Raw genomic sequence first — 19,425 nt, 5'->3', positions numbered from 1 at the left:
TTTTTTTTTTTTTTTTTTTTTTTTTGCTGATGTAAAATATGCAGGACTCAAAGATCAGTTTCCAGATCGTTCTGTCACCTAAATTGCCAAGGACCTCCTGTACTTGTTAAGGCATCAAGAAAATACAAATAGTCAACAATAGTATTTATAAATGTTTATGCTTTTTACACCTTTATCATGAACAAAGGCACATTCAGAGGCAGACAGGTGGTTGTGCACATAGGTATAAGGGCACCATTACCACAGGGGCCAGCTACCCAACACATGATCTGGGTCATTATGCTGGAAGTTGCTTACGAGAAAGGGTCAAGTAAATTGTTGTAAGTAAAGCGTAGTAGAAGCCAGGAAAGCCGAGCGTGGCATTCTCAGCAGTGTGAAAGAACACTGATACCTCCCCCGGGGAGAGAGGGTATTCCTCCTCATTTGCACGCCCCAGGATTACTAGAAGGACTTAAATCTCTACAATCACACATGCTGGCTCTCCCAATAAGCATCTAGTGCTACATGGTTGTCCTGAGGCAGAAAAAGTACTTTAATAATGAGAAATTTAATAACTAAAACTAACATGAAGTGTAGAAATTTTTATTTTGAGCATACACTATACAATAAATCATGCATTTTTTGTTTTGCAAATTCTGCATTACTGGAAAATAAGCATAAACAAATTTGAATAAATTAAGGTTTCCTGCTTGTTTTCTTTGACAACTTTTAATTTACCTACAGCTTCGTGCAAATATGAGATGCTATTAGAGTTCAGTGTTTGCTTTAGGTGGAATTAAGTTGCATTAATATTAATAAAAGTTTGATAAGTACCATAAGTGTTTCCAAGCCTACAGTCAACTCTGCATTAAATCACAATGACTGTAATAACAGTCAAATGTTACATAAACATATGGTTTTAGTCTTGTTTTGTAATATAACAGACTCAAGTGCTGAGATCAGTTTTCTGCGTGCCCTCGTTGACAGGGGAAAGGGAAGACTCTAGATGAACAGGTCTGAGATCAGTTTCGGGACTCATACAGTTGCTGGATTGCCTAACAACAGGCTCCAGATAAACCCACCAAGTCACCGCCTATTTGTGGAAAACGATTGGCTACAGCCAATGACGCACAGCAGCAAATTTTCACAACTATTGGTGTAAATTATTGTCAAACAATGTCAGTCAAAGTGATGGTCCAATCAGATTAAGAATTCGATAGTTTTCTCCGCCCCTTAGCCCACTCACGCAGAGGGTCATGTGTTGTTTGTGCTGTGGCCCGTAGAGATGAGTACAGGAGTAGAAGGGAACGGGTTGCTAACGGAGCTAACTGGTTCCTCTCGGTTACCTAAACACGGCTGGAGGTGTTCATGTTCTTCACGGTAGGCTTTGTTTCCTGAAAAAAGCCCGCACTGGAATACATTACATCGCTGCTAACAGGCGAATAGACTGGTTATTCCCGAGACGGAGCAACAAAGCCGGTGTGTGGGTCGCAAATCTGAGCAGTGCGAGTGAACGTTAGCTGGCCTAGCCGGACCCGGGAGCTCGTCTCCCAAAAACAAGAATGGGGTCTACGTCCTGTCGGATTAGCCTGCTACTAAAGTGACCTTTGATTGCGTTCTCCGATGGCTAATTCCGCAAATTACCAGGAAGGCAAGGCGGCGATGCTGCTGCTGGTCGCGCAGCAGAGGGACGCGGGTACGAAACCTGCGGTCGCGAATGGAGACGGCTCAGTCGGGGAACCCCCTTCCCCGTTAATTAATATCGGCGGCGCTGGAGCAGCAGCAGGAGGAGGAGGCGGCGGCACTCGTTTCCACCAACATTTGCCACCACACAACCTCTTCCACCATCACAACCTCAGCCACGAGTCGCCAAAGGATCAACAGCATCACTACCAGTTCCTCTCCGGGGAGAGCAGCACGGAGTCCCCGGGCAGAAAAGCCTCCTCAGCGAGCCAGGTACACACCGCCGAGGACCCCGCCGCTCCTTCATCCTCCTCCGCCGTTAGCTGCGGCCATGTATACGCGGCTGTGACGGTCTCTTCGGACGTGGTTGACGACATTCGAAAATGTGGCTACTTGAGAAAGCAAAAACATGGACACAAGAGGTTTTTTGTGCTTCGGGCTGCCAGCCACCTGGGACCGAGCCGCTTGGAGTACTATGACAGCGAGAAGAAGTTCAGAAACAGCCTCCGCACCGCTGCTGCTGCCACCGCCGCCAGCGGAGGAGCGGTCGCTCCCTCTCCCCCGAAAAGGGTTATTTACCTCTACCAGTGCTTCACGGTAAATAAAAGGGCGGACTCTAAAAACAAACACCTCATTGCCCTTTACACTAAGGACGAGTACTTTGCTATTGTGGCTGAAAACGAGCTGGAGCAGGAGGACTGGTATGTGGCCATCAGTGAGCTGATGAGCGAGGGCAAACGGGGACACCTGGACTCTGATGACTTGGATGATGGGTACGGCACAGTCAGCCCAGGTACTGTGTTCAAGGAGGTGTGGCAGGTCAACGTGAAACCCAAAGGACTGGGTCAAACCAAAAACCTCACAGGTGTTTACCGGCTCTGCCTCTCCACCAAAACCATCCACCTGGTGAAGCTGAACTCTGAAACCCCCTGTGTTAATCTCCAGCTGATGAACATCAGACGTTGCGGACACTCTGAAAGCTTCTTTTTCATCGAGGTTGGCCGCTCCTCCTCCATCGGACCTGGGGAGATATGGATGCAGGTGGACGATTCAGTAGTGGCCCAAAACATGCACGAGACCATCCTGGAGACGATGAAAGCCCTGAAAGCTTTTGCCGAGTTCCGGCCGAGGAGCAAAAGCCAATCGTCGGGCTCTAATCCCATGTCTTTTATCACAACGCGCCGCCACCTGGGCAACCTGCCGCCGAGTCAGACGGGTCTGCAGCGGAGGTCGAGGACGGAGTCTGTGGTTGGCACACCGCCTTCGAGTAAAAGCTCCGGGGCGAGTGGCTATCGCTTTCGCACATCCAGTGAAGGCGAGGGCACGATGAACCGGCCCTTCCGCTCAGCCACAGGAAGTCTGGTCCACCTTAACTCGGCTCGTGCTCCCCATGGTCGTCAGGACGGGGTCGGCGGAAGCAATTGGAGTGGCGTAGCCGCAGGGAACCCCGGAACAAGTGCTGGAAGCGGCCGCTACATCAGAGCAATCTCAGGCTCCTCGTCCACCTGTCACGCCCGCTCCGCATCACTTCCTGTCTCCCACTTTCCTTCCACCACCAGCCCAGTCAGCGTTTCCTCCAGCAGCGGCCACGGCTCTGTCTCAGACACTCTCACCCGCCCCTCTAGTGCATCAATCTGCGGCTCCCCATCAGATGGAGGCTTCAACTCCTCTGACGAGTACGGCTCCAGCCCTGGAGACTTCAGGTACTTCAGAGTGAGGAGCAACACACCCGACTCTCTGGGCAACACCCCGCCCATCAGAGAGGAAAACTGTTTAAATGATTACATGGCCATGGGCTGGAACCGGGAAGTATTCGGCACCAGTGTCGGATCAGGAAACAACAGTGGAGCCGACACGCCGCGCGACGAGAGCACATCGATAGCAGAGGATGACCGGTTTGCCTCCTCTTCACTGAGGAGGAGGAGGACTCACTCATTCTCCAGAGCTGCTGCTGGCGCCACTGGAGGTTCTGGAGTTGCAGTTTATCAGAAAATGACCCAAACAAACTTCTCGCTGGAGGAAGGGTCAGATGTGGTGTTACCATTTGGCAGCGGGCTGCTTCGCGGTGGGCCGTCTTCCTCCTCCTCCTCGCTCCGCTCTGACTACAGCTCCTGCTCGGAGCACAGCCAGCAAAGCCGTCCCTCCACGCTCTCCCGGGCTGAAGCCGGTGCTGAGCGCCCGCTTCTCTCCTGCTCGTCTGCCAAGGAAGATGGCGGCTACATGCCCATGATGTGTGGCGTGGCTGCGTCGCCGCGGGACACCCCTCCTGACTACATGCCTATGCAGCCCGCGTCCCATCCCAATGTGTCCCACTCTCCCCAGTATAACAGTCCAGCTTTAGGTCCACACTCAGCCCATCAGCATCCACAACTCCAGACGCAATCTTCCACAGACTCTCATGGCTACATGATGATGCTCCCAGGGGGGAGCAGCGCTTCTCCTTCCCCGGTGCAGGTGTCTCCGAGCCCCCACAGTAACGCTGCTCCTGTGAATAGGAGCGACATCATAGCTGAGAGACCTGAGAATGGAGAATATATGGACATGTCCTACAGCAGCAGTGGTGGACGCAGGCTCATAAATGAAGACTGTGGTGGGTATTACACGCCTGGAACGCCCGAGGGAACTGTCAAGTCTTACAGCCCGTATTTTTCCCTCCCCCGCTCCTATAAAGCCCCCACCAGAGAACAGGCTGAGAAAGAGGATGGAGAATACGTACCTATGAGTTCCCCAGCCAAACCAGTATATTCATCTGTTGCAACCGCATCAATGTCGATTCCACAGAAGAGGGGTGGCGGTAGCACCCCCTCCCACCCTCCACCCCCCTATGGAGCCCATCACACAACTGCAGTAATGAGTGACAGGCGGATCGTAAGGCCGACCCGCCTTCCTTTAGGCCGGAGGAGCTTCCACGGTCCTGTACGGGTTGGCGAACCCTCCACAGCATCTGCAGGCACCTCAACCTCAGTCCCAGCGACAGACGGCGCCCGCGAGGGCCCTTCCAGTCCTGGGGAGTATATCAACATTGAGTTTGGTGATCACTTCCCTCACCAACAGCAGCCCCCTGATTATCCGTTCTCAGCCCAGGACAAGGCTCCCCCTCTAGGATCCGGTGACCTCCGCTCTTCTCCTTCCCATTTCCAGGACTACATGAGTGTGGAGGTGGGGGCAGCCCCGCAGGACTCTGCTGGGTGTCTGGATAAGAACCAGTCACCCAGGCCCAGCCTCGTGGCTCCTTGGAACCCACCCAGCTACATCCGACCACTGGCCAACAATCCCGGGGTGCAGGCCTCCCCTGGAGTTCAACCGGGGGGTCACTGGAGGTCAGCAGGAGATGATTATGCAGACATGACCTTTAACCTCAACAGAGGTGAGAGGACTCAAACCAGCCCTACAGCCATGCTACAGAATCTCTGTTTAATAGAGGGGCGCTACGATTATCCTCCCTCCACCTCCTCCTCATCAGTTTCTCCTCCTCTGCCTCCATCGAGCCCAGGCAGGGCAACGCCGCACCAGCTGGAGCCAAAGGTGGTGCGAGCAGATCCCCAAGGCAGGAGGAGGCACAGCTCTGAGACGTTCTCCAGCTCCTCCTCCAATTCAACCCCCTCTGCAGGAGGACTTGGCCCGTCTTCTTCTGCCACCCACCCCTCGCTGGCGAACCCCACCGCCCCCAACGGATCATGTCAAACAGAGGGACAGGCGTCCAGATGGGCTAGCTCGGCTTCTTTTGACAGCGTGTGGATGTCTGTGGAGGGTGTAGGGGATTCGTCCACTTGCCACGCCCAACTAGGATCTACGGAGACGGACTCCAGGACATCAGCAGCATCCCCCACCTCAGGGGCCGGAGCCAGCAGAATGTGCAGGAACATGTCCGCTGGCTACCAAAACGGCCTCAACTACATTGCCTTGGAGCTGAGAGAGGATGGGAGTAATGTGGAAGCTGTGATGTCGGGGATGGCGCCCCTACCGGAGAACGGAGCCTACGCCAGTATAGACTTTACCAAATCAGATGGCGTCACCGCAACACCTAATGGTAAGTTAAAGCACTTTTTTTCTGAGTGTGTGATTTGTGAGTAAAAATGTGTTAACCAAGTCCAAAAATAACTCCTGAGTCCTATTATTAGCCGCACCAGATCAACTTCCTGTGTTTCCTCCTTCAAATCACGTCTCTGTTATCCTGACGAGCCCCTGGAAGCAGCCAGCTGTTGCCTTTGAAGGCCTCTGTCCAGGGAGCAGCAGTACAGTCAGAAACAGCGCTGTTGCAGGAAGTGGCATGAACACGTGGTTCATCTTGAGGTCTTTTTGTGTCGCGCGCCAGCGAGCCTGGTAGACCGTTTGCTTTCTGAGTGAACAGAGGTTTATGTCAGGTCAGCTGCAGACTCAATAACCTCCCTAAAAAGGGCCCTTGCTGGCGGCGGCGTCGCTCCGCGCCCGTCTGTGCTCAGGCTTCTGTTTTGTTCGTGTCAGCATGTACACGGAGAGGACTAATGTGGGTGTTTGTGCGTCCGAACCCTTTTGTCTGCCCTAAGCCTGTCACTTGAGACATTTTCTATTCTGTTCTGAAAACGGGTTATTTCTATCCAGGGCATGGAGATCACTTTGGTATGAAGTGCCTGAAACATTTAATCTGTTCAGTGAACAAATTAAGTTTCAGTGGCTTCAAGAGATGGCGTGTTGATTGTAGTCGCAGATAAAAAGTTGAATCAGTATTTATTTAAATTTCCATCTGGGTCTGCTGACTACTTAACTCTGTCAACTTTGTCTAAATGCTAAAACCTGCTGCCACATCACTGGTAACAGGTGGTCCAGCTGGAAGTGGCTCCCTCTCTTCTTGACTTAGGGAGAGGCTGCGTAGTTCAATGCAGTGGTGTTTTGAGCTGCATCTTATGTGCTTCTGTGTCAGTTAGAAGTAATGACCATATTTGTGGTGACAGTAGGGCGGGGCGATGTGGAAAATAACCCCATCACGACTCCAAACAGCCAAAGTGACTTCAGGATGAAGAAGTGATGGCCTCAGTGGCTGTATAGTTATCTACAGGTGGACAGTAGAGCTCACGTGATTGGGTTTAAGCTAATGTGGGCTGAGTTGTCACAGGAAATGAGTCGCGTGTGTGTCATCAGTAAATCACAGGCCTGTTTGTGACTTTTGTACTCCTCTGCTCCTAGTGGCTGGCCTCCAGCGTTGCTGAGATGAGCTCGCTCCTGTTTCTGTGGATCAACCTGTTGTTTTAAGGTTTCAGGACTCACCTGAAGATCAGGACGCTCCCACAGGCTGCTGCTTCTGATTGCAGCCAGTCCAGAGTTCTCTGCATGTGTGTGTGTGCACATGCTAACAGATCAGCTCATGTGCATGTTTGGTCATCAGTACTTGTGTTTACAGTAAACAGCACAAGATTCATTAAGCAGCGTGTGTCAAGCCATACCTCTCTATGCATACACACGTTCAAGTCCCGTGTGTGTCAGCGTGTTTACAGTCTGTATCCTGCATGTAGGTAGAACTGTGTGTATGTGTATGTGTGTGTGTGTGTGTGTGTGTGTGTGTGTGTGTGTGTGTGTGTGTGTGTCTGCACTGAGTCATGGCAGGCAGTCTTTTGATGTGGCACTGTAATGGCAGAGGCGGCATGTTAAGGCACACAGCGGGGATGGGAGGAAACGCATCATCATCATTCAGGAATGCACTTCCGCTCAGCTGCAGAGCCAAACTCATAGAGGCACACCTGGGTTCTTAACCCAGAGGTCACGGGGAGGTGGAGGCTGCTTTCAAACAGATGGCAAGAAGTTTTTGTCTAAATGTGGCAAAAGGAACACAAATCCTGTGGTTTGTTTAACACTAAGTTGGTCATTTTTATCCAACATGGTAAGATCAGCTGGTGTGTGACGTATGACCACGTGGAGTCGTCTTGAATTATTTCAATCAGCTGCATCATAATGTACATATAATACATCCAGCGCTATGCAAATCATCCAATGTGTTTAGTCTGGGGGGGCTAAGATTGTGTGTGTGTGTGTGTGTGTGTGTGTGTGTGTGTGTGTGTGTGTGTGTGTGTGTGTGTGTGTGTGTGTGTGTGTGTGTGATTTTAAAAAGCAAGTAATGATGGCAGAATAGAGGCAAAACACACTAGTGTCATGAATATTTTTATATGTGGATGGTCATGACAGGTGGAACATCTGCACGGTCATAAATGTGTTTTTGGTCCTGGGATGGATCAGTCTGCGTGTTTTAAACAGATCAATGTTCCAAAATGTTCCTGGTTTATAAATAGCAGTTGTTGGATGTTTTCGTATTGATTCTAGTGCCATACCAGTAGTGTACATCCCTAAACCATCCACATTTGGATGCATTTGGTGATTTTAGTCTCCTTAAAATCTAAACCGTGAAAACTGTTGTCTTTATAGAAAAAGAAAATGGCAGTAAATAAAAAAAAACAAGACTAACCACAATTGATGAATAATTGATCCATTTCTGATCATATGTATTTATTTATAACCACACCCTATAAATATGAAAAACTGATAAAGTTAAGACATCATAAAAAATTTAGTGCTCCAGTCTCTTATTTTGAAGAGCTGCATTGCCGGGTTCCTGGTGTGTTTTTATCCCAAGTTAGAGTAGTAAAGGCAGCGTGTTTAAAAACTACAGGCCGATCGATATGGGTTTTTAAAGGTCGATACAGATTTTTAAAGATTTTTGTTGCTGATGATCGATATCTAAAGCCGATTATTAAGGCTCATAAATACGTTTTAGCAGCACATTGATTGTGAAAGACAACTGAACACTCACTGTGTGAAATATTAATTAAATAAGTCAATACATCTCTTAGTTTCATATTTGAAGTTTAATAAATATTAACGGAAAACATACAATCTTCAAACTGTTACAGAATTATAGAAAATATAATAGAAAATGAAACAAATTCAAGTTTTTTTAAGTGTTTAAAATAAAGACAAACAAACCATACCCAAAAAAATGGTGCAAAATAGTGGCTGGTTGAGGTTGAAATGCTTCAAGAATAAAAAAACACAAAGTAAAGCACACTACCACATTGTAGTAAAAAATTAAATCTAAACTACACATAAAAAATAGTGCAAACATTAAACACCAAACTTAAAGGGAATATTCCACCCCTAAGTAAAGTTTTGTCTGTTAGATTTCCCAGAGTTAGATAAGTGAGAAAAAGGACTTTGTAGCTAACAAGCTCAGTCATTCTATGCTAGAACCTTCCTTTTACTCACATTGTTTTATGCTAAGCTTGACTGAGCTTGTTAGCTAAAAAATCCTTCATCTCACTTATTTAACTCTGGGAAATCTAACAGACAAAACTTTACTTAGCGGTAGAATATTCCCTTAGGTGTAAACTATGAAAAAGGCGCCTGATTTTTATTTTTGTTTTCATCGGCTTTTAAAAATAATTTTGGCTGATGGCCGATATAGAAAAAATTGAATATATCGACCCGATATATCGGTCAGCCTCTATTAAAAACGCGATCATCTTGATTCTAAAGTTGATCATAAATAATTATGTGTAAACTTTTTCCTCTAATCGAGCAGCAGACTAAGTAGGGCGGGTGTATCCAAGTACTGTAATGCTCTTTTTTAAAATTTATTTATTTATTTATTTATTTTACAGTCAGACCTCCTTCTTGGTTTTATTTGTGAGGCAGAGAATAGGGCTGGGCGATATGATGATTTTAGACCGTTTTACGATCTACACATCTGACAGTCTGTCATTTTTGAGAGACCTTTTTATCACGATTCACAGCTCTGCTGTTGAAATTCTGCCTCTGAATGAAAATGGAACTTACCTCAGGCGAATGACACGCCTTTGTTTGACCCTTAACCAATCAGAGTGAGTCATAGTAATATATTAGTGCCCCGCTTGTTTTCACCTGTGTGTGAACAAACATGGCTTCGGCCGCGGCTGAGAGCGACAACGAGGTTTTCGTTCCGAAGAGGAACGCCTCGTCCATTATATGGAACTGGTTCGGTTTTTCACCAGATGGCAAAGAGCAGCGAAACGTCATTTACAAGGAGAGCGTCAAGGCAAGTGATGGCAACACCACAAACTTGTTTAATCACTTGAGAAGAAGGCATCCCAAACAATACAATGAGAGCCAGCTGGCAGCTAAAGCTAAAAAGCCTGCGGCTACAGCGGCTAGTGCTTCTTCCAGGCAGCAAACACTAACAGAAACACACAAAACTCACTCCTTACGACAGAGACAGCAGACGATGGAACAGCGTGACAGATGCAGTGACGTACCACTTGGTTAAAGATTTGTGTCCCGTGCGAACAGTAGGAGCGGGATTTAAGAAAATGATAAAAACATTGGATCCGCGCTACGAGTTTTCCAGCCGCAAGTATTTTTCGAACATCGCCATTCCACGCATGTACGCTGAATGCAAAGTGAGCGTTGCAGAAAATATTCAGAATGCGCAGTTTTTTGCTACCACAAGCGATCTCTGGTCCAGCCGCACATCAGAGCCGTATTTGAGCTTAACTATCCACTACATGAGCAACTGGGAGCTACATAGTATTTTGAACAAGTTAATGTTTGCACAATACGTTTGCAATTGACATGTTTGCACTTTAAATATGTTTACGATTTTAATTTATGTTAAGTTACTTGAAAAATGAGAAAAACTGATTTTTGTAATTGTTTCTCTCAGGGCTTTTATCATCTCTGGTGTGAGTTTAAAATATAAGTGTGTTAGCACTGTGCTGATTATCCCTAATATGAATAAATGTTTATTTATTCAATGTTTCTCTTCTTTCATACGCAATTGAAGTTATGCTATTCATGGATAAAAAATTGTAATAAAATCGAAATCGTGATAAAATATTGGAAAAATCATGATATTCTATTTTTGCCATATCGCCCAGCCCTAGCAGAGAAAGGTTAAAGTTTTAAGGTGGCCATGGGGCGGTGAAAGGGTGAGACAGAACCGTCACACAGGAAGTGGGCGGGTGGGGGTAAGATGTGCCTGAAGATGTTACAAGGCTGCCCTTTTCCTCTCATTCTCACCTCCACAGTAAGGCTCTTCTATATTTACTGGTCTATTTCCAGTCTGACATAAAGTTATGGGATGGTCTGAGGCATGTGCGTGCTCGTAACAGGACCCCCCACCCATGGAGTGTGTGTGTGTGTGTGTGTGTGTGTGTGTTACATGCAGCAGTCTTTCTGATTTTTAAATAGCATGATATGCTAGCAGACAGATGTTAGAGCTATTAAGCAGTAGGCTTGATGTTAGACAGCCGCTCTGTCGGGGAGTATCTGTAGCTCTGAAACTTCCTGTACTGACCAGTTTAGCCTTTTGCCACAATTTGCACCAATTTACCAAAATATGCCATTCTAGTTTCATTTAATTCCTAAACAGTCAGATATGAATTAAAATATAAACATAGATTAAGCCTTTCTGTTAGCTCAAAAATCAGGTGTAAACAGCAATATTACTGGAGTGAGTTATTAGACATGTATTTGTTCTAATGAAACCAGAGGAAAAATAGATTTCTCATCATGTTTTCCTCCTCTGCTCTGAATTTGTCTTTCTATGCAAAAATGCTAATTCTCACATAAGGTTAGAAAACACTGTAATTTCACTGTTAGATGTGCAGAACAGGGGCGGCGCCAGGCGGTTGCTAGGGTTTGCATAATTAAGCCAAGCGACGACATAGCAACCCCAACCTTTGAACCCCCCGCTGCTTTTCAGTCAAATACCCTATCAAAATATTTTTCATGTCATTAGGATGTAAAATAGCATAACATTAATCACTAATCAGTATTATTGAGGTGTTGAAAAGAAAGTTAAACGTTTACAAAAATCTTCATAAAAGCTGTGATCTGTGCATTTCTGGTTAAAATCCAGGTTTAAAAGGTCTTTCACTAAGAAACCATTTTTACTGATTATTTCTGATAATAATCAGACACTCTGAGTTTTTAATGTTGGCTGAACATGAAAATGGTCTACTACACCTATCGTTACCTTCTGGTAGAAAATAGACGGTGAAACTCCAGGATTAGAAAATCCTGACAGATCTACGTCACGCTGTCACTTAACATTCATGGACTCACCCATCTTGACTCGGGACGGGCAAGGCTGTTGTTAGTTAAGCGTCCAGGAAACAGATAATGTCTTGCTAGTAGAAGCTAATCATTAGCATTAGCAACTCCACCACACAGCAGAACTCCTCCAGGCTTGTGTTATTTGTGGAGATAAAACATCAACGTTACTGAGTCAGTGGTAGTCATGTTGCTGACATCCAACCAGAGGTGAGATGTCCAAATATTAAGAAATAAAACTCTAAATCCTGTCGTCTGAAGCTATTTTCTCGTCCAGCTGAATTCTTAGTGTTGAAACGGCGCACCAGAGCCCCCCCCCCCCCCCCCCCCCCCCCCCCCCCGAGTACAACTTATAAGGCATTCATTCCTACTAGAGACCAGTTCAAGTGTATATGAGTGAACATTTTCTACTGGTGTTTACAGAAAATCTCATTAATGGCAGCTCCACTGATATAGTTCAGACTTGTTATTTTAGTCTTTTTATTCATTTATTAGTTTTATGTTTTTGAACAATTCAACTTTCTCACATGTAGAGAAGGAGTTAATGAGTTTTCATAGTATTTTATCCCCCATTCCCCACACGAAGGTCCGTCACTCCGTCTCAATTAGGGCTGCAGCTATCGAATATTTTTGTAATTGAGTACTCTATCGAATCTTTTATCGATTAATCGAGTACTCTAATAAATTACTCTTTTGCGTTTTTAAACCATTATATCAAATAGCATGTTATAATTATGAAAGATCTCTTAAAATGAGCATGCAATTGCCAGTTATTCTTCAAGTTTTATTCAAAATTAGTTTTCAAAACTTCAGCACTTCAACTTTACTTCACAGTAAACAAATGCCTGTGCAAAAAATAAGTATACAACCTGGGCCGACTTTCCCCTCATGCGAGATTCTAATAGCCCGGCAAGCCAGACAAAAACTCGGAGGATAACTGTTGAAGTAGCGCTGCGAGCGGCTGCGGCCCAAACAGAACCAGAACCGCTCACGGCGCATGCGCAAACATCTCGCCAGCTGTTTCCCTATTAACACACATCCGTTTTAATTTCTACACTTTTTTTTCTCACACAATAACAAGGATTTTCGAGAAAGCATGTTTGCCGTGGTTTTGTCAAATTATACTGATCACAAAACATTTATTTACTTTCTTTCGTTTTCCTCCACCACTCTCATAAATACCCGTGTCCTCCTGCAGCAATCCGTAGGGACAACAAATATCAATAACAACACAATAAAAAGTCCGACATATTGTGTAAAAACTGCTATTTTTTAGCACATTTTATGTCCGACGTGTTGCTACCAGACGACAGTGTGAGCTGAAACCAAGTACTACCGAGTACTACAAATGAAAAAGTGGCACAGTGTCCGCAGAATATAAAGAAATACAGGCTAAAATGCATTATCTTGTAGAGGCTCCGAGTCCGCTTGCAGAAGTGACATTTATATGTGGATGTTTCCTGGTCAGATGCTGCAGCATGGAGGATGTGGTGTTGTGGTAGGCTAAATCCATTTTACAGTATTTATACTGGACTACGTTTTCCGCCTTACGACGTGAAAAGTGGTCCCAAAACTTTGACATTTTCTGTCTTTTTTGCACTCCACCGGGGTCCACGTTGTCCGCCATGGCTTAAAAGAAAGTTAAGTTATATTCGCTACTCGCGTGTGCATTCAGTGCAGTGTGTATGTGTGTCACTTATTTCGGTCTGGGTGAAGCATGACCACGGGCGATTGCAAAGCCATGAATTAATTAAACATGAATTAAACGAATCCTCGAGGCAGAGAATTTGACTCGAGGATTTTTTGTACTCGAATTATTTGAGGTGCTTGAATCATTTCAGCCCTAGTCTCAATGTCAGGTCAACGCGTTTCACTGGCTCCTGGCTCGCTCCCATGATGCCTTTTGTCTGTTTTCCCAGCTGGGTGAATTGGCTTTAGGGGGAAAGCGGCACAGCGGGTCAGGGAGGGCAGGGGGAGACGCACGTCTGTGCCGAGCCACCTGCGAGTGTTGCAGGAACACAACAAGCTCTTGGCTAATGCAGGTGTTTGGCGAAAACTGTTATTCTGTGGTAAGTGTGTGTGTGTGTGTGTGTGTGTGTGTGTGTGTGTGTGTGTGTGTGTGTGTGTGTTTAAACAAGGTCATTTCAGGTCAGTCTGGCCTGTGTCCTGAAAGCGCTGCTTTGATCAAAGTCCTGGTCTGGACTGCAGAGAAACCCAGGGACCTCAAGACTTTCTTGTAGCCTCTCTCTGGCTCCCTCACACTCAGACACACACATTAAAAGTCAACTGTGGCGACCATAATTCTGCACCGTTTAGCTTTGGCTTGTTATTTTCAGTGTAAATATACAAAGATTGAGAATGTTATGAAAACAGAAAACAGTTGAGCTCATAGCTTTACACCAAAGACAAAGTCTTCAACTGGACCTATGTCGATGTCTAGTCTTTCTCAATTTTATTTCCCACACAAACCTTAAAAATATTCTTTAATCTTTGGGAAAATATGAGGAATATCTAAACTGTGCAGCATTTGCAGAGATGCCTTGATTCTGGTTTTATGAGCGATACCAGTTACTGATTTTTACTCAGCTATGACCTGATGATTTCTGTAACATCTCTAATCTAATGTTTCAGCATTCACCTTTCTGCCTACAGGGAGCCTACGTCATGCCCGTCTACTTCTGGGTCTCCAGAAATAAGAAAAAAATGAATGGAGCCATAGAAGCAGTTCAATTCAGTTTTTTTATGTAGCGCCAAATCACAACAAGAGTCATCTGAAGGCTCTTTCCACATACCAATACAGTTCAGTTCATTAAGCCAGTCAGTAAAAAGTTTCCTATATGAGGAACCCAGCAGGTTGCATCGAGTCACTTACTAGTTTCTAATCTGCTTTGCCTTACACACGTACGTTGTATTTCAATTTAAATGAGAAGTAATATGTGAGTTTCAACCATGCCCGTCACGTAATTTGAGGCTTGTTAGCTTGTGAGAATTTGCAATTAAAACAACTACAAGTCAGACGTTGCATTTATGACAACAGACAAACATTTGTAGTCCTACACGTCTTCACACGAAACCTAAAAGAACTTCTGCTGCCTGTTAAAATAATCGCGTTCTCGGCATCAAAACACGTCTTTAAAATTCACAGACATCATATGTGAAATCCATGGCACATAACAATCGGGATCCGAAAACATTTATAGCGCCAGTGACTTTCATTCATTCTGCCTCTTTTCTGAGGACCCATAAGCCGACCGGAAAGGAAGGAGACTTAGGCTCCATGTTTGAACACATCCTCCATAACACTCCTCTTTGATTTAATTTAAACCCAACTTGAACATCAAACCACTCTTGAGGTCTTGGATTTTCTCAAAAAATGCGTAATAGCATAGTTGTAGAATTTAACAAATAAAATGGACCCCCATACAAAACACAGACTTTCATGGAAGTTGGGAGTTTTGAGTTATTTTGGCCACCGCAGCCCTCCGTACATGTTGCCTGGTTACGCAAGGCTCTCTTCTTCACGCAAACATAAAAAGAGGTCATCCATGATGAAAAGGCTAGGCTAGCTTAAACACCAACACGCCTGCAAAAATGTCAAAATTAGAATACATGAAATTATTTTTCAAATTTGAGCAATGCTTGTTGTTGTTTAATGACAGGCAAGTGTTGAACAACCTGCTGAATGCCTCTGACAGATGGAAGAAGTGAGCACAGGTTGTGTTCAGTGGGCATGCATTAACAAGGTTTTACTGTTTTCAGGTTTTGTTTCTGTGTAGACTGACTTGAGCTAAACTCAAAAAGATATGGCCGTAACCGATATTCTGACATTAATGCTGCTAAAATCAACAGATTTTGTATAGAATGAAAACTATTAGGGCTGTAGCGAAGCCTCGACGAAGTCGACGGCTCGATTCTAAAAATTTGTCGACGTCAGATCCGGAAGTCGACGCACCGCGCCCACTTGTTGCATCCCCAGGAGTTTGTGAATAGAGGAGGAATCTGCCTGTTTTTCCTCTAGTTCGCCCTCTTCTCCGCCTTCACTAACATCTCCGCCAAATACCGAAGACCCGGAACAACGTCCGTCCACTACTAGATTATTTTCCTGTTTTGCCCGCCTTCGTCTCCCGGCAACGGACAACAACTTCCGGGGTCAGATGTGCGCTGCTTCGTGTCTATCGCAGATGTAGAAAATCACCGGGAGCGCTTCTCCCTTCATTAAGGAGCTTCTTTCAGACATGAGGAGAGCTGTTTTGGTGGTAGCAGTCTCTCCTCCGTGCTGGTCTGTTTGCTGCTGGGTGTTTTTGGTTTATTTAAACTTGGTAACTTGAACTTAATGTTGGTAAAGCTACTGTTAGCATCTTCGCTAACAGCTTCTTGCGTTGGGATAAGCTGTTACGTTTTGGTTTAGAGTTCATCTTTTTTGTGGTGTAGATCTCCCTTTTATTACATTTAGAGTGTTGTGGGTTTTCGGTTTAGTGTAAAATATCACCTGAGTTTGGTTTAACCCGTAAGACCACTCGCCTCACGCAAATAAGTGACCAAAACAAAGCAGCATGGAGACACTCCATCTTCTACCACCTCTCAGGCAGCAGCCTGCACTCCCAAGTTCTACACGTCACCAGAACATAACCAACTGCAACACAATAAAAGCATGGAAGGCCTGTAGTGTTTATTCTCTTACAGTAAGAATTTATCAATTTTTTTGAGGAATGTATTTGAGATTTTCTGGTTTTTGTTAATTGTGCAATAGAAAAATAATCATTAGATTAATTTTCTAAATAGTCATTAGAATAGTCGACTATTCGATAAAATAATCGTCAGAATAATCGTTTTAAAAATAATCGTTTACCCCCAGCCCTAAAAACTATTGAAGCTAAATTTAGGACTTTGTACACACATCACACACATAAGCTTATGAGATGATTACAATCAGTGTCACATGGATGAACAAATGCACGTCTCTCCCCCCCCCCCCCCCACACACACACACACACACACACCACCACCACCACCACCGCGCACACACACACACTCTCAGATAAACAAAGGGAAAAAATATTGGTTGTTAATATCAGCCCAGTTTTATTCATCAGACCAACAGCGATATGTTACAAAATGACTAACATCGGCCGATACCGATATATTGATACCGATATATTGATGCCGATATGTTGTGCATCCCTAGCCAATATCTAGATGTTTTGCACCTTATTTACATGGGAAAATGCCACTGATAACAGTACATGCACAACATTTCTGAACCTGAATCAGGTTTTGAACTCTGACTTTGACCAACTGTTGAACCTTAATTTAGTACTGCTCAGTATTCAAATCAAACATTTACCCAACATTAATTAAACAAACAAAATGACCAAGTCATTAAAAAGAATGTGAAGTTGACAGTATTGTTTCAGAGCAGGTGTTTTTCAGGAACTTAAATAAAACAAAAATCTGCAGCAGCACCAGGCTGCCCATGGATGTGCCTGATGTTAAATCAGCTCTAATAAAGAGGTATATCAGCTCATGAAATATGTAAAAAAAAAAAAAAAAGATAAATATCAGACCCATATATCAGCTGACTGAAATATCAGTCTGTCCATATTGCTGACTTTCAAATCTGAGGAAAAAGGACACGTTTGATGTACGCATCTGGAGGGGGCTTTGCATTTGGACTGTCACATTGCTGTGACATAATAATCCCCCTCTAATGCAGCCTGTGAAGGATGCAGCCTCTTAATTTGGACGCAGTTGGTCTAACCCGTTCTGATTCTTTGACTTCCCCAGAGGTTAGTTAGAAATCACCCATCTTGGAGCGATATCACAACCACTTCAGATTCAGATTCAGATTTATTGGCCAAGTAAAATTACATTTACAAGGAATTTAGCTTCGGGTGATGTTCGCTCTCTATAACATACAACAACTACAATGAATGAGAATAAAAATACATACATAAAAAAACACATAAGAACATGTATACCTACACACATGTTCATTTACACACACACATATATATACACACACACACACACACACACACACACACACACACACACACACACACACACACACACACACACACACACTCATATCCATAAGCATACTGAATAAGTATAAAAAAGTATAATAAAGGATGGTAAAAGAATCTACAGATTCAGGAGAGAAATGGCTGAAGGAAAGAAACTTATAGACTAAGTGATGGCAGTTCATCCATCAACACATTTATGTTTCTGTCACTTATGTCAGTGGTGTCTATGTATTTGTAGGGTGTGGTGTGTGTGTGGTTACTAGCCCACCCTGGGTCCGTGTGACCCGGCTCCTCCTCTCTGCACCCTCTACTCCCGTCCTTTTCTGTCGTTCCACTTGTTCACCCATCCCTTCATCCCTGTGGCAAACACACTGTGGAGCAGCATTCCTGTAGTGCCCCCTGTCAAAGCATCTGTATTGTGTGGCGTGGCGCTCCCATTGTTGTGTCAGACAAAGCTCCGCTCTCAGTGGAATAACGCAGCTGGATGGTGGCCATCGCCGGGGTCGTTTGGGGCCGCTAGGCCGATCCGGCGGCACTGAGCTCGGCCTTGATCACAGTCCGGGAAGCACACTTTGTGTGTGTGTGTGCGCGTGTGTGTGTGCGTGTGTGAGAGAGACCGAGGTGGCAGCCAGCAGAATCCAAAGTTCACCGGTTACTCACTTATTCATCAAACTTGTATTTTTCTTGCTGCTTCCCTGGAATTCTCTCAGAGGGAAGGGTGAATGTCACACCACAGTGGCTGTGGAAAACCCACAACCTCACTGGGATTTCAAAACTGGTGTTTGTGGTTTAAACTGGAATGACTGTCAGTGTGGGTTCACCCTACTTCAGGTTGGAATTGATCTGTATCTGTGATGAAGACTGATTTGTTCCATTCTGCTTTTTTCCACCTGTTTGCAGATTGAGCAACAGAGGTTCAGTGTGTGCCTCCTCCTCCTCATCATAATCATCATCGTCAGCTCATCTCGGGGCACTTGACTCTGCCTGTGACCGCTGGCCCTCTCCTCCTGTGCCAGTGACCTTTGACCCTCAGCCACTCTGAGAAGCTGCTCCCCTCTGGTTGCAGAGAGCGTTACAGAAAACACTTGTGTTATTTTTATTTCTAATGTTTTTCATGGGCAAATGTTTCCTGTGTTTTATATGCATATGTCATCCTGTTAATCATTTCACTCGATGGATGCTGCTCCCCCCTCCCCCACCCGTTTAGTCCAACACACGTACCCAGTAGACGGCGGTCAGTGAACTTTGACTGAGGGACAGCAACACAAGCAAAGGTAGCTTTTTCTTTTTGTTTTTTGGCCATTTGGTATTAAAGGGAAGTCTGAAATGAAAGCAAAGGCATTACGGTACAATTTATTTTTTGCTGTTTTGAGCCTGAAATATTAACATTTATATTTTTTCCCACCATGGACATCGGTTAAATTTAACCATGAAAATATTTTTATATATTTTTTATTTCTTGTATTGATTCTAATTGAGATTGTACAAATTAATCTAACTTATGTTGGTAACAAGCTTGTTTTCCATGGTACGACATGGCGCCAACACCCTTTCCTGTTACCGTGTTGCGCAGTGATGCATAAATATCCAAACGTGACTGAGTAACATAGCTGCAACACTGATAAAGCCCCAAAATAATTCATGTATTAATAGGATTTGCAGCACAATAATTTGTTAAAGAGGT

The 19,425-nt window shown here is 44.8% G+C and overlaps 1 protein-coding gene across 1 annotated transcript; it reads left to right on the top strand.

Moving 5' to 3' along the window:
- Positions 1–1,379: 1,379 nt before the first annotated feature.
- Positions 1,380–18,871, top strand: LOC107377017 (insulin receptor substrate 2-B). The gene is made up of 2 exons (XM_015946382.3): positions 1,380–5,692; positions 18,642–18,871. The coding sequence occupies exons 1-2, from the start codon at positions 1,603–1,605 to the stop codon at positions 18,644–18,646; spliced, it is 4,095 nt and encodes a 1,364-aa protein (XP_015801868.3). The 5' UTR covers positions 1,380–1,602; the 3' UTR covers positions 18,647–18,871.
- The last annotated feature ends 554 nt before the right edge of the window (positions 18,872–19,425 follow it).

The sequence above is a fragment of the Nothobranchius furzeri genome, chromosome 2, assembly GCF_043380555.1.
Source record: "Nothobranchius furzeri strain GRZ-AD chromosome 2, NfurGRZ-RIMD1, whole genome shotgun sequence".
Lineage (NCBI taxonomy): Eukaryota > Metazoa > Chordata > Actinopteri > Cyprinodontiformes > Nothobranchiidae > Nothobranchius > Nothobranchius furzeri.
The sequence above is the reverse complement of the archived record's forward strand: the minus strand, read 5'-3'. Positions and strand labels throughout refer to the sequence as shown.